The sequence below is a fragment of the Ictidomys tridecemlineatus genome, unplaced genomic scaffold (genome assembly GCF_052094955.1).
Source record: "Ictidomys tridecemlineatus isolate mIctTri1 unplaced genomic scaffold, mIctTri1.hap1 Scaffold_304, whole genome shotgun sequence".
In the NCBI taxonomy this organism is placed as follows: Eukaryota; Metazoa; Chordata; class Mammalia; order Rodentia; family Sciuridae; genus Ictidomys; species Ictidomys tridecemlineatus.
The window spans coordinates 68,206-84,057 of record NW_027522379.1 but is presented as its reverse complement, the minus strand read 5'-3'; the positions used below and the strand labels follow the sequence as shown (position 1 = coordinate 84,057).

At 34.3% G+C, this 15,852-nt stretch overlaps 1 protein-coding gene and 1 long non-coding RNA gene across 5 annotated transcripts in view; one reads left to right on the top strand and one right to left on the bottom strand.

The window, feature by feature from the left end:
- The window catches only part of LOC144373208 (transport and Golgi organization protein 1 homolog), a 161,641-nt gene extending 147,317 nt beyond the window's left edge, over positions 1 to 14,324 (top strand). For 3 of the 4 annotated variants that reach the window (XM_078036321.1, XM_078036324.1, XM_078036322.1), the window contains 16 exons: positions 165 to 236; positions 416 to 520; positions 1,154 to 1,276; positions 1,374 to 1,479; positions 2,501 to 2,556; positions 2,645 to 2,735; positions 2,907 to 3,045; positions 7,814 to 7,915; positions 8,771 to 8,831; positions 8,946 to 8,981; positions 9,058 to 9,125; positions 9,245 to 9,345; positions 9,527 to 9,664; positions 10,635 to 10,711; positions 12,317 to 12,479; positions 13,497 to 14,324. In XM_078036321.1, the coding sequence (XP_077892447.1) occupies positions 165 to 236; positions 416 to 520; positions 1,154 to 1,276; positions 1,374 to 1,479; positions 2,501 to 2,556; positions 2,645 to 2,735; positions 2,907 to 3,045; positions 7,814 to 7,915; positions 8,771 to 8,831; positions 8,946 to 8,981; positions 9,058 to 9,125; positions 9,245 to 9,345; positions 9,527 to 9,664; positions 10,635 to 10,711; positions 12,317 to 12,479; positions 13,497 to 13,780 (1,722 nt within the window). In that variant the 3' untranslated portion in view covers positions 13,781 to 14,324. The remainder of the gene's footprint in view (positions 1 to 164; positions 237 to 415; positions 521 to 1,153; positions 1,277 to 1,373; positions 1,480 to 2,500; positions 2,557 to 2,644; positions 2,736 to 2,906; positions 3,046 to 7,813; positions 7,916 to 8,770; positions 8,832 to 8,945; positions 8,982 to 9,057; positions 9,126 to 9,244; positions 9,346 to 9,526; positions 9,665 to 10,634; positions 10,712 to 12,316; positions 12,480 to 13,496) is intronic. The other variant, XM_078036323.1, reaches the window with a different exon arrangement.
- Positions 1 to 15,852, bottom strand: part of LOC144373211 (uncharacterized) — a 45,138-nt gene that overhangs the window by 26,070 nt on the left and 3,216 nt on the right. The gene's annotated exons all lie outside the window — the stretch shown is intronic.

Below are 15,852 nucleotides of genomic sequence, written 5' to 3'. Positions count from 1 at the left end.
GGATCCCCTGCATTTACCTGAAATGTAATGGGATGGCTTGACAAAAATTTTGTTGTGTTTATCTTTTTAGTATATATATGTGTGTGTACACACACACACACATATATATCAGTATTTCTACTGAAATCCTAATGCATATTTTGTGTTCTGTTTTCACCTGGCAGATAATGGAAAATAAGAAAACTATAGAGAAGCTTAAAGATGTCATTTCAGTGAATACTTCTGAACTTTCAGAGGTAAAGCTGCCAACTCTTGCTAACGGATATTAATACTATATCTTAGTTTTGTTGCAGACCAAAAATTTGAGGTGTGCTAAAATGTGCAAAAAATGAGAACTGTATGATGTGTGGTTTGGGAAAGTATAACTTTGTTTTTTCTTTGGAATTAATTCACTAACTGTAGTGTTTTGCATTAGCTTCACATTGTCCTTAATGAAGCTAAGCTTTGTGAAGAGAAGGTGAAGTTGGAATGCTGTCAGCTTCAGAAAGAAAATACCATGCTTAAGAAGAAGAAAGAGCAGGTAAATGTCATACATAATGTAAACTAGAGAAGTGAATATCATTATCTTGTATCTTTTTTGGATCTGTTTCTGAGGTAAGGAATATTCATGTAGGACCTTTTCTAGATATGCAAAGTTTAAACAATGCTCCCCAAATTGAGTGCATATATATGGTCTCCATCTGTTTTGGATTTTTGGATTATTGCTTTTCTTATCAAATGTCAATCAGTTATTAACTTGCATAGCCTCAAAGAAACTTTTTAAACCAGAAAATTAAGTATTTTATGATCCTCTTTTGAGTAGTTACTGATTCACCGGCCAAGGGAAGATTACATGATAAGGAATCTAAATTTAGGAGACAGTCATATGTGCCCAGCCATTCCTGCTGGAGGTAAATTATTTGAATTGGCAGCAATTTTCTGGGGAATGCAATAAACAGGGTCAACTTCCTGATAGCTCTGATGTTCTTACTGCAGCTGTGAGAGTTGAGGCCACTCTGCCCTCTTCCTTAACCAAGGTCTCAACCTCCTCGATTGAGGGAGGCCACCGAGGAGTATGGCTCTGTATTTCTTTGTCTAAGTCTTGTAGTCCTGATGTATCCAGTGCAGAAACCCCTCCCTAACCCATAGGAATTCATGTGTTTTGACTTTTCAGTTGCAGCAGGAAGTGAAAGACTGGAGTACATCACACGCTGAGCTCAGTGAACAAATGAAATCATTTGAGAAGTTACAGAAAGATTTACAAGTAACGCTTAGTCTTAAAGATGATACTATTAATGTAAGTTTATACTCCAAATACATGTTTCATCTCATGAATTCTCCTGAAATCTTTGAATTAAAATCGAGAGTCTTCCAACCTTTTGCTTCTTTTCTAGGCTCTAACTAATTACATCACACAGTTGAATCGGTTACAATGTGAATCTGAATCTGAGGATCAAAGTCGAGATGAGTCAGATGAATTAACCAATGGAGAGTTAGCAGGTAAGATCAGTCTCAGGGAGGTTGAATCCTTTTTTTCTTTCCTGTCTTTAATTAAGTATACAGATGCCACTTTTCAGCTGGCTGAATTTCTTCTTAAGCTTCAGGGTTGTAGACACATATCACTGGATCTATAGATATGTCTGTTGCATTGGCAGAGGTGGGTTGCTGGGGTATAATGTAGCAATAGGCATATGAAGAACACTTGACTTTTCCTATCCCATTGAAAACTAGTAAGTACACTGCAGCTACAATAGTCACATCCTATACCTCTAAGTATTGAACATTGTACAGTAAGAGAAATTTATTTATTAACTTATGCAGATGATACTTGATTTTGATACTCATCATCTCTATGGCTCTGTGGTTTTAAGTCCACAGTCAGTCTTAAGAGTCCGGAGGTAGTTGGAACCATAAACTAAGGCTGTGAGAACAGAGGCTAGAGACTATCAGAAAGCTAGAGAGGGAGTGTAACAATGTTTACTGATGAGGAAAATATTTCCAGATGTTTTCTCCCAAGTTGGATATTGCTTACATAGCAAGTATTTCAAACCACACCTGGTAGTAGATTCAGGGAGAAAATAGAGGATTGAATCTTTCAAAACAAGACACTTACTTGCCCAGGTGAAGATAGATCTGAGAGAGAAGAAAAGCTTTTATCTTACAAGAATAACATAGATAACATTTTAGTTGTGCAAACTAGAAATTCACCTTTTTAAAAAAAAAAACAGACACAGTACTTTTATTTATTTTTATGCTGAGGATCAAACTCAGTGCCTCACACATGCTAGGTGAGCACTCTACCACTGAGCCACAACCCCAGTCTGAAATTCACCTCTTTCTTTTTTTTTTTAAATCTAAGCTTGCAATTCTCTTAAAAGTCATTAGTCTAATCAGTTTAATTATTTAATTGATTTTTTTTTCTTCCGGTGTTTGAACACAATCATTCTTTAGTTTGGGGAAGTTAGGAGAATATAGAGTTAAAAGTAAGGAAAGGAAAAGCTAAAAGTCTTTTGTTTTTTAGGTGATCGGAACGAGAAGATCAAAGATCAAATTAAGCAGATGATGGATGTCTCTCGGGTATAGTTCTTTGTAAGAGTCCCATAGTGCCTGTGAATTCTTCCTATGCCTCACTTTTAAGAATACCTCTCTTTTCTGCAATTTTTAGACACAAACTACAATATCAGTAGTTGAAGAGGATCTAAAACTTTTACAACTTAAGCAAAGCACCTTGATGTCCACAATATGTAATCTAGAAGGTGGGTTCTTCTTGAGAAGAAATTGCCATGTTGAAAAGACTTAAAATTTTATTGGAAAGATAAAGAATGGCTTCTTGCTTTCATGCTTCTTACTTTTCTTGGCACTACTCCCTCAAACAAGTTCTTAAGTCCTTGTACACATATAGAGATAAGCTGTTTTATCCTTTACAGACCAAATAAAGAAATTAGAAAGTGACTGCAATTCACTACGGTCTTCTAAAGCTGAACTGGAAGAGGAATGCAAAACTCTTAGGCAGAAAGTGGAGATTTTAAATGAACTCTACCAGCAAAATGAGATGGCACTACAAAAGTAAGATTTTCATTGTTTGTTATTGTTATCACTGTGTGAACTAACAGATAATTTTATCTTTTCTTAAGATTATTTACAATTTTTTCTAGTTGTAATAAGTAGAGATTTGTCTTTTTTCCTTTGTGTTTTGTGTCCTATAAGTTGCATTTTTCTTTCCATCGTCAGTCTTAAGAGTCCTGAGGTAGTTGGAACCATAAACTAAGGCTGTGAGGACATCGTAATCAATTGTCAAATTCATATGAAGGCAGGAAGTGGTAAACTGGTATTAACAGTCACTGATGTGGAAATACCTCTCAAAAGATCTAGGCCCTTTCTATGATCCCACTATTTATTTTAATTACCTTTCATTGTAATCAGTTATGTAATTCTAATGTTTTGAACTTTTATCTCTAACTCTGGACCTTTAAAAATACTGAGTGATTTGGAATGACATGTTTTAGTAGAATAAAAACTTCTAAAAACTTCAAAAAGGAATAATATTTACTTATTGATGGTACAAGTTTTGGACTTGAATATCTCAGATGTTCACACTAAAAATTGAACTGTGGCAAGGACCTTAGGAGTTATGATTACAGAAGTACTTGTTTGTAGTATATATTTATATATTAATCTTCTCAGTGTGGAGCTAGTTATTTTTTGAAAGTTCATTTGAAGTTTTTAATCCACAAAAATACTTGAATTCTCTAAAAATAGGTTTTTTTGTGTCAGATTTTGTTTGTTTGCACCTGATTTTACTCTTCGGCATATATATATATATATATATATATATATCTTGTTAAAGCAAAGACAGACCTTCTTATAGACCTAACTATTTTTAGGTATTTTGACTTCTGTTGCCTAATTAATGCATTAAATATTGAAACCTTCCCATTAACTTTTCTAAAATTCTGTGATCTCCAAGCGACCTTTTTAGAATCTCAAATTTTTGTTCAGGCCAGTTCTAAATGCCTGGCCTGTTTCAAAGAAACATTTCTCATTTTATCACTTTTTATTTAAGAGAACACTTGTTTTCTCTGTCCCTACTAGTAATATGAATGACCTAAATGGCAATTAATTTTCTTTGTAATGCAGTTAAATTATAGCACTATTTTCCTCAACTCCTCCAAAATTCATTCAGTCATCATCTGTGGTTTGTACTCTTTTTACTCATCCCCAGGTACTATGTTAGTTCATGCCTGTGTCATCTTTTCTGTTTCTAACCTAGGTCATCTGTCTTCATTCTCCATTATTTATATTTTTATATAATTTATTTCAAATTCTTAGTAATTTTCTCTATAGCTGCTTGAGTGGACTTTCTAAAATATGTCTGTCCATGTCAATATGTGCCTGTGGTTTATGAAGAATTTGCTTTCTATTTGATGACCTGTTCTTTTTTTCTTCCTTGTATCTTTTTAATAGTTTAAATATTTTTAATTATTTTCCTCATCCCCTGTATAAGCTTGATGTAATCATAAATTATAATGGAATTATAATTATATAATTGTAATTATATAATTATAATTATAATTTTATTCATCTTCTCATAATTTAAAGGCCATGGTATATATTCTGGATTTAATAAAAACCTGACATAGATTAATAGGTTTATTATTTTTTTTATGGGCTTTAAGTAGCTCCCGAATCAGATAACTGTTGTGGCATTGTATGTTAGTACTTCATATACTGTGAACTCCATAAGACATTCATTCAATTTATACACATATTTAAAGTTTCTGTAGTTCTGCATTCTACACTGTTGGTTTCATATTTGAAATTATTTTCATTCTATTTGAACATTGTCCTTTAATGATAGATTTGATTAGTGTATCAAAGTAGTACAAGGATAAACAGAATAGTATTTTATCCACTAAATATTGCTACCTTTATAATCTGTATTAGGTTGACATGAACTTCATGATTAGAGTTAAAACCAGTTTCCATTTTTAAAGGATCTCTCTTTTGGCTACTGAATTTTGACTGTTACTTAGTTTTAGCAATTTAAAAATATCCAATTAATTACCATCTGTTCTAAATTTTTTCTTTATGGAGTCCATTATCATTGTTGTTTGGTCTTATCCCTCCCCTAGTTCCTGTAGTCATTTCTCTGTTTTTTTATCAGTTTTATTGGGAAGTGCCTAGGTGTAGTTTTCCCCACCCCACCCACTTTTTCCTCTTGCAGTTATGTTGTTTGGGACCATTAAATATTTCTTGAGTCTTTTTTTAAATGTTGATTTTACCTCATTCTCTCTTCTGATTATAATAATGCATATTAGAATTTGATTTCCCCTGCCTCCTACATTCTGGATTTACTTCTTCTGGATATTTTCTTCTGACCTGTCTTAAAAGCGCTAGGATTTATTTTACTTCCCAAATCTGCTGCTAAAATCATTCATTGAGTTTAGGATTTTAAAAAGTTCAGGGTTTAAAATATTATTTTAGTTGTAGATGGACATAATATTTTATTTTATTTTTTATAGAATTTTTTTAAGAGAGAGAGAAAGAGAGAATTTTAATATTTATTTTTTAGTTTTTAGCGGACACAACATCTTTGTTTGTATGTGGTCCTGAGGATTGAACCCGGGCTGCACACATGCCAGGCGAGCGCACTACCGCTTGAGCCACATCCCCAGCCCGACACAATATTTTATTTATTTTATGTGGTGTTGAGGACTGATCCCAGTGCCTCACACATGTGGGGCACGTGCTTCACCACTGAGCCACAACCCCAGTCCTATTTCAGTACTAAGGCTCAAACCCAGGACCTTGAGCCATGTGCTCTACTATTGAGCTACCTCCCCAGACTCCTTGCTCTTTCTCATAAGGGACTAGTGTCTTACTGCTTTCCAAGCTATCTTTAATCTCATCATTCTGCCTCTGCCTCCTGAGTATCTTCGATTGTAGGTAGGTCACCACACTCAACTATTTCTTGGTTTTATAGTTTCTAATCCTTTGACAAAATTCATAATCTTTTTTTTTTCCTCTTTTGTGGTGCTGGGGTTTGAACTCAGAGCCTTGTGCATGCAAGGCAGCACTCTAACAACTAAACTATATTCCCAAACCTGAAATTCATAATCTTGACTTTACTTTTTTGAGTATATAAAGCACAGTGATTTTAAAACATGTGCGGATAACCCCATTAGGTGGTTTCCTTTTCTGTGGGATTTTTTTCTCACAGAATTTTGTCTTATGGAGTGCCTGATCAGTTTTGATTGGCTAACATTGTTGTGATAATTATAGATGAAATTTGAGGACTAAGATGAAGTTATCTTTTTATATAAAAGTGTTGAGGTTACTTGAGTAAGATTGTCTGTCACTTTAAACTTAGTCAGCAATTAAGATAATTCAAAAATGACTTGTCTTTTCAATGTTTCAGTATTGTTCCTTTTGGATTTTTTGCCTGTTCATCACTTAAGTGTGCAGTACTTTCTAATCTAAACTCAAAGGCTAGGGCTTTTATTAAGGGTCCCTTTATTTGTAGCCCCAAACACTTGTTTTTACCTCTAAGCCCAGGAATTTGATGAAGGCTTAGTTCAAACTCATTATATCTTTGTGTTATCTTCAATATGTGGGTAAATCTAGGAGAAAAGTACCTTAAAGTGCCAGCCTTACTTGTAATTCTGAGATTCCTTTTTCTAATGGATCTTGGCCACATACATATATCTTCACTGCCTTTTTAGCTTGGATCCTTTCAAACACATTTTTATATTCTTATAAAGATGTTTTGATTGTTCTTAGTGCTCTCAGACTAACTCTTTGATAATTGGAAACAAAATTCTCTCTGTCCTTCAAGATTCAGTTTTCTCCATATTCCTTCTTAAGCCAGTGGGGAAAATTATTATATTCCTTTAGGTGTCATTTATACCTGAAACAGTGAGATCTTTTATTCTTTAGCATCTTACAAGGTAACTAGTATATTATAGCCACTCATAAAATACTTGCTGAAGAATTAAATGAGAAGCTATATAAGAATATATAATCCCCTTTTTCTATTTGGTATCAATAATCCTTTTTTACTATAGTTCTTCTGATTTATGGAAAATTAAGTTTCAATTTAATTATCTTTTGAATTGGAACTATGGCTAAAGTAATACAAGGATAGCAGAAAATAGTATTTTTTAAATCATTAAATGTGGCTACCTTTGTCTCAGTAGATGAACATCTTGAGTTTCATGATCAGAGTTAAAACTTGTCAGTAGATAATACTCTGATCGTGGGTCAGTTTGGCTTATTTTCAGACATTATCAAAACTCAGGTTTGTCTTTTTGCTTAATTGCAATTCTTTTGAAATAGATATCTAAAGTGTGAAAAATGTTCTGTCGTTAATTGCATAGCTAAAAAGACATATTCTAGAAGATTTTTTCTTTGACTGACTATATCTTTATTATGGTACCAGTCTTGGATTGAGAAAAGAGTTCCTCCATGACAAAGATATACTTAGTGTCCTACCCATGGCAGAAACGAGAAAAGAATTATCCCCTGCTTTATCCTAATATGTTTAATTATGTTAGGTTGATCAGTCCTGATCTTCCACATTGAAGTAAAGTGAGTTTTTATTATCTTACACACAGGATACTTGCCCCTGGGGCACATGTTGTTTTCACATTTATTTTATTTACTGGTAAGTAGAGAATTAAGAGGAGAAGTTAGAAAATGTAAGTGATTTGCCAGAGTTTGATTTACGAAATTGCAGGTTTGAATTTCTATTTTATGTGCCTAAGCATTTTATAGAATTGTGGGAAGTGATATTTACAAAGAGAAACTTTTGATTTGATAACTGGCTTTATTTTAGGAAACTAAGCCACGAAGAATATGAGAGACTAGAAAAAGAGCAGCGGCTGTCAGCTGCAGATGAAACGGTGGTTTCCGCTGTACAGGAAGTTAAAAATTACAAGTGAGTTCAGTTTCTAAAGGAGGGTGTCAATGTCTAATGATCTAGTGTTAGCTTTCTTTTTTAATCTTTTTTTACATTATGTAGATAGAAGAAAATAGCATGGAAGTATAAATAACGAGAGGATATGAATACATTCAATTCACACAGGAGAAAAAATAAATTTCAACTTTACAAATGAAAAATGTTAACAAAAAATTTACTTACACCCAATGGGGGAAAGATCATAGGGAACTTGGTCAATGCAAACAATTCTGCGGGTTTTGATTGTTGTAGTAATTCTTTAAGAAATCAGTTTGCTGTGTGATGTATCAAGACCCACAAAAGTGTGGCATTTGATAGACCTTGGAAATCTTCTATGGATATAATTTGAAAAAAATAAAAAATGTTTTAAGGAGGAAGATATTTCTAGCAGAATTACTTGAGAACACACTGATGAACAGTTACAGAAATTATAATTTATCATTCAGAATCTTTAGCAATTAAATGATAAAGAAGTTATTAGTATTAGGTTTTTATTTTATTTATTTATTTATTTTTGGTGCTTTACTACTAAGCTACATCCTTAGACCTTTTTTTTTCCCTTGAGACAGGGTCTCAGTTGCATAGGTTCCCACTTAATTGCTGAGACTGACCTCGAACTTGTGATCCTCCTGCCTCAGCTTCCCAATCATTGGGATTACTGGCATGTGGCATTGCACCTGGTCTGTAGTTAGTATTAGTTTTGATCACACTGGATTCATATAACCATAGAAATGTTTTTCTTATGTATGATAAAGTCTTTAAAAGTATAGCTGATGGAATAAAGGGAAAATGGTCAGAATGTTTCAAATGTTATTCAATTGTTGTAATTCTTAGGCGGAGAATTGAAGAACTGGAAGAAGAACTACAGAAAACCGAGCGCTCATTTAAAAACCAGGTAGTAATTAATACTGTCCTATAGTTGCAGAATTCTTTGTATCTAATACAGACAATTATAGGCTATTATAATGAGTCCCTAAAAACATATTTTTTAATGTGTTGTCTTTTTCAGATTGCTGTGCAGGAGAAGAAAGCTCATGATAATTGGGTAAGATTTTTTCCCCATTTTCTTTATTTTGTGCATAGCCTACCGCAACTGAATTTGAATATTTTCTCTTTAATAGCTCAAAGCTCGTTCTGCAGAAAGAGCTATAGCTGAAGAGAAAAGGGAAGCTGCTAATTTGAGACAGAAGTATGTGATTTTGGTATCTTACTATATGTTTTATAGTGTTTTAAGGTTATGCTAGATATTATCTATGAAGGAATAGATTGCTGTTTCATAATTCAGCCCATTCTTTCTCAATATTCAAGACTATTGGAAATGACCCAAAAGATGGCAATGCAGCAAGATGAACCCATGATTGTAAAACCTATGCCGGGAAGACCAAATTTACAAAATCCTCCTCTGAGAGGTAGGGGGCACTTTGTAAAAGGAGCTATTTTATTTCTTGGTGCAGAATGTATGTAAATTACTTTTTATTTCTGTCTGTAATGATTATGAAATAATCTGAATGATTTGCTAAAGCAGGAGGTGAGGGTTGGTGTCAGGGAGAAGGCTACCTTAAAGTAGTAACACGGCATTGTTGTCTTTAGGTCCACTGAACCATAATGGCTCTTTTGGTCCATCCCCCGTGAGTGATAGAGAATGTTCCCCTCCACTGACAGCAGAGCCAGCTGGAAGACCTCCTTCTGCTACTCTTAATCGAAAAGATATGCCCAGAAACGGATTTGGTGAGCATTCACATGTTGCTTTATAGTAAACTGCTTCAAGGTTTTGTTTTTTTTTCCCTTTTGAATATTCTAATAAAAACATAGAATTTGGGCCTGTACAATACATAGAAGATAATTTCTTACGTTATCTTAGTGAATGTTTTCTGTAAAATCTGTTCTAGAATAGAAAACATTTTTTTTTTCCTGGAGGTCCCTGTATTGTTTTTTTCTTTTAAATTTTACACTGTGAAGTGTAAACCTTTATCTTTAAATTAAATCTCTATGGTGTTCCTTTCCAAAATATTATAAAAGTAGCCTTAAACTTTATGTAGCATACATATTTCCAACATGAAATACTGAGTCTTATTTCCAATTCTAAATAGGACTGTAGCCTTGGTAAGATTGGAATTCAGGTTATACAGACTAAAGAAAAAACAGCCTACACATACTTCAAGTCTATAGCTTAAAGTTTAGGACCAGTACTTATTAATCTGCTGTTCTATCAACCCAAGGCAGTTCTTTATTTTTCTTAAGTCTCTTTATAAATTGTGATTTATGTATTGGGCAACCCATTTTTTTTAAAAAAAATATTTTTAATTGTAGATGGACATGATATCTTTATTTATTTTTTAAATGTGTGCTGAGAATCAAACCCAGTGCCTCACACATGCTAGGCAAACACTCTACAACTGAGCTATGACCCCAACCCCTGGGCAACCCATTTTTAATGTTGCTTTCCAGTTATTGTTGAACCCTGACCTGTCCACCAGTGGTTTATTTCTTCTGAAAAATACATACAAGGGCTCTGATCTTTCTTTCCCAAGGGTCAATGGATGGACCTTTACCTCGTACTGGTCTTCTGAGGCATCTGGGAAACCCATTGCCTCTGGTAAAGGACCAAGTAATTTCAAAGAATCTGTAATTGTGGATGGAGGATTTTTATTCTTTTCATGTTAGAATAAGTCTGAATCCATTCTTTGATCTCTAACAGACCCAGGATGTGGTCCAGCTCACATGAACAGCAGCTCCAGAAGTTCTTCTCCAGCTAAGGTGACGAATGAGGGCAAGGTAAGTTTTGTAGTTACTGTGAATCATGTGGTCATGCAGGAACATGTAGCTTTCCTACAGTACTTTCTCTTTGCTTTATCCTTCTTTGTGTTCTATTTGTACTATCCCATTTGTTTTTTAAAAAGCAAACTGTTCCCCAAGAACCTGAGACCCCCTCAGTCTCCACCATTACTTCTTTGACTGAGCATCCAGTTGGAGTAAGTACTTAGAGGTTGAGAACTGAATTGGGTTTTATTCTGTGCATTTCTGGGAAGGATATTCAGAGCATGACACTGATCTTGTTTGCTTTAAACTGCATGCAATATTGAGCTTACTTTTCTCCTTAACTTGGGAATGTTGCTTAAGTGTGTACAACTATAATGAACTACAGAATGTAAAAAGTTATCACTCTAACTTTATATGGTGTTTTGTGTTGAATCTTCTAAGGCAAAGTAAATTCATTATAAATTATATAATTCATCATTTTTATTTTTGTTTGGAAGAATGTTATTTAAGAATTCCTCCATTTGTGCAAACCCTATTTTGAGTGATTTGAATTAGATTGGTATCAGATTTTCTGAAAGTGAAATACTGTTTCAGTGAAACAATGATAATCTGAAATGACCTCTTGAGCCAGTCCCAAGCAATGGTCTCATTTGTTCACATAAGTGTATTCTCTTGTAACTGTGTTGCTATTATATCTGGTAGGTCTTCTGAAGCTCTATAATAAAATAAATTTTTAATTGTTTAGTTTCAAACCCACTACTCATAGGAAATGATAAATCAATATCTCAAATGGTGTACAGTAAATGAAAGTAAATATTAAAGCCTTTTCTTCCTAATTTGTGTATATAGCACTGTGATGGAAAATACTTCTCAAGTTCCAGTGTATATATATTCTAGGAATATACATCTCTGGAGAAATCTAAGGGCAGCTTAGATAAGACCCCAAACCCCTTTGTAGTAGAAGATTTAAAAGAGAGCAAAGACCCATTGTTAGAGAGGAGTAGAGGTGGGAAAAGCATGGCTTGGAGGCAAACCTGGGATTGAGTTTCTTTAATATGCAGTGTGGCCTTCAACAAATTATGATATTCCATTTGCTTTTGTTCCCTCTTATTTAAAACAAGACAGTCTACTTAAAGATCTCAGAGGTTGAATAATATATGAAAGACTTACCGAAGATACTCTGAATAGTAGCTATTATTACATGGGTAGAGAATGGATTTTTCATTTTATTCTGTTCATTCTTAATATGGAAGTAATGAGCTATTGTGATGAAAGGGAAGTGATGGGGAGGGGGGGAGTCCCTTTGAAATAGATTGTAGTGAATACAACATGACATACTGGTCAGAAATCACCTCTGTTAACAACCTCTGCCAGTCCTCTTGCCTTTCCCTTTCCTGTGCAGATATAATCAGTAACAAACTGGTCCCTCTTGTGGCATCCTTCCAACTTCTGTAAGCTGTCAGTGGGAATACACAGGAGGGGTGGGTAGAGTTTTGTTGCACTGATGGTGTTCTCTGGACAGGTGCCTGTTTTGGGTTTTAGCTTTTATCGGTGTTGGTACTTTGTCTTAATACATAGGAATTTTAAAACTTTTAACTTCTTTCAAATCTTAAATTGCAGGTTCATATGGCTATGAATGGGCCCCCTCCTTTCTCAGGGGTACCCTTCATGGGCCCCCCCATGGGACCCCCAATGGGATGGCCTCCACCACCTCCCATTCGGTATGGACTGCCACTTCAGCTCGGTGGGCCTTTTGGGCCTCAGCCAATTCCTCCACCTTTTGGTATGATGATCTGAATAGTAGTGATTGACTTATAAATCACATTCATCTTCCACTTCTATTGCTTGCTAAAACAGTTGGTTGCTATCTCAGGTCTTAACAATGAAAGGATAAAGCTGAGTACATTTTAACTTTTCCTCCAGTTTTCTGGCACATATGGGACACTACATAATCTTATACTGAGATAGGCAATAGCTATCTCTCATAGACAAGGATAAGGGGCTATATACAGAAAAGCCAGAAATATTACTTCTGCAGATGTTTGTTGAAAATCTGTTGATATGCACTGCAATAGATGGAAAGGTGGATGAGATGCATGCCATAACTTAAAATTTTGTCACAGATATGAAAATCCTACAACATAAAGTTTGTAATCACCCATAATGGAAGCATAAGCAGTAGGTTATAGAATATAGAAAAGGAAAAGTCAAACCCTCCTTACCTTGAGAAAAGTCAGAGGGAAGTGTTAAAGAGGAGGATTTAACAGTGATCTAATAAATGTTGCTGATTTAATTAGGTGGCTGTGGAAGGCCTTTTCCTGGAGGGCCTGCACCTTGATTCTGATGGCATGTGTAAAGTCCATGCTGAAATACTTCATGAATTTTTAATGGATAGAGTAATAAATAGTGGGATTTCCTTTTATCAAAATTTCTTTGATGTAGTAAAGTTCTTATTTCATAATCTATCATCTTTTCATGGTAATATAGTACTTCCAAATATAAATGGAGCTCTTGTGAGATAGAAATAATTCTGCAATTATATAGTAGGAAAAGAAAAACGACAAGCCTGGAGCTAGGTAGAGCCATATTTAAATCCTTAATATGTTGCTTCATGGCTGGTTGGCCAAAGTCTATAACCTAAACTTGTTCCATTTCAGTTTGCCTCATCTGGCAAGTCAGGATGTTCACCAGTTGATGTTCTAGGCTTGAGAGAAATTAAAGACTATAATATCAACATACTTGAAATCACCCTAGTTCAGAAATTTCTGGGTATTTACATAACTTCCTTTTTATTTTCCAGGTCCTGGTATTCATCCACCAATAGGCTTCAGAGAATATGCACCAGGTGTTTCACCTGGAAAACGGGATTTGCCTTTTGACCCTCGTGATTTTTTTCCAGAACCTGCACCAGCACCATTTAGAACTTTAGGCTCATTTGGACCAAGAGAGTACTTCATTTCTGGTGCCCCATTACCACCTCCAACTCATGGTCCCCAAGACTATGGGCCACCACCTGCTGCAAAAGACTTAATGCATTCAGGCTTTAAAGATGAAGCTCCACCTACACCTGATTCTCAGGTGTGAGGGATGTTCACAGGCCTTAAAACAGGGCCTGTAAATTTAACCTCTGACACTTAGTCAGAAAATGGACTATGAACTATTCATCGAGTTAAAGGATTATTGGCTTCAAAATATAAAAGTTTATTTTAAAAGATTTATGTTTTTAGAATAAAGCTGCCTTGGCGCAGTATACATTTTGAGCCAAAATATTTTCCCCCTAAATATCCCCACTTAAGCTAGAGTATTCTTCCAATTTTAAAATGTGCAATAAGGAATATCTTTGTTTTAGTTAATGTAGCATATACAATTGCTAAATGATTTAGAATGTCATAATTATGGACATTTCTTGTGGAAATGCTTTAAGAACATGTATTTCCATTATCCTATTTTTAGTGTATTGCAGTTGATAACAGAGAAATGGTGTTTTATAAGCTTGATTTTTTTCTCTTTCAATATCTGGTCGCAGAGACTGTTACGCTAAAAATGTTTACTCAAAGATCATAAACTTCATTTTCCTTCTTGCTGAAGTTCTTTGTTGTAATAGTTCATAAAAAATTGTTTATTAATATTTCCCAAGTGTCTGTTGATTCATTGGATCGTCATGAGACTTTGTGCCATTGGGGAAGCATGTAAACTCACTCTCAGAACTGAAGATGGTGACTTGGCAGCATATTCCCTGTTGCTCACTGTTAAGGAGGCTGGACCTTGGTCAACTGTGGACTTCTATAGAGGATTTCTTTTACTTGTGAGAAGTCTTGTGGCTCTATTTTTGTAGCACATTCCTGTACTTTTTTCTAACCACTGTCTATGTGAGAATGGTTTTCTGAGAATGAGTTTACATTAGTAGCAAGAGTTGTTTGACCTGAAGTTCTACTGCTTTTGCCATTATTGCATTATAACAGTAAAATATAAGGTGGTATGTTGTGTCTATAAAATAAGGAAATTTCTTTTTAAAAATGTACACAACACACTCTTCTCTTTCCCATACCTTGCCACTGATTTTCAAGGAATATGATAAAAAAAATTAGAAAAGTATAATCCTCTAAGAATGAATGAAACTCATAAACTTATAATGTCTATAATCAGCAAATATGGGCTGAATTAAATTCTTTTTTTGATAGATACTCAAATATATTTTATTTAAAAATCAATTAAAGCAAATCCTGAATCTGTAACTACTGTCTTTAAAACAATGTTTCTAAGAACTAGCTCTCCAGAACTGTAATATTAATTACGGCAATTTTAACAGTACATTTTAAGAGGTTTAAGATTTAAATAAAATTATAAAAGCCTAGTACTTTTTTTTACTGCTAGACCATATTCTTCCATTCTTTTAAATTCTAGAAAGTAATAGGATTGTTAAAACCTAGAACATAACATATCATTGTTCTTTTTATGTCCCCTAAGTATTCTCAAAATAGGGGCAAAAGCTTCAGTGTGAAACAAAATCTCTAAACTACTGAAGATAACTCAGAATAAAAAGAATTTGAGTCCTTTAGGAAGAATTCAATCTACATAACCTCCATTTAATATTAGAAGCAGCAGCTGTGTGTGTAAGAGGAAAACCATATAATAGCTTATGCCATTTTTAACCATGTAAAATAAAATTTAAGTCACAAACACCAATTTTGAATGTATCTTTAAACCTCTACAGGACACAAGGCAATGCTGAAGTTACTAAAACTTCTAATTTTAAAATAGCATTTAAATAAAGGTGATGTCAGCTAGGAAGATAGATTTTCAAGGAAAGGCAGATTTATTATTTTATTCAAAGCAACAGTAGTTTTCCCTCTAAAGCCTTTTTTGTATTTATTCTATTAGTAAGTTATAATGCATTCTACGTAGTTTATCTGAGCAGTTCTGAACCCACCCATAGTTGCCTCTCCTTACATCCATCTGATTGATTGTACCACTTCTGTAGCAAAGCCCAAGGTATCTGCCCATATACAGGTTGTGTAGAGAATACTGTCCCCTGATTCAATTATACTTTTGTATCTCAAAAGTTTTAGAAGTCCTCTCCAGCAAATTGTGTTTCAGTTTAGTTACTAAAATCATTTAATTTGTGAAGCAGTAGTGTTTCAACCTGAAAATATTAC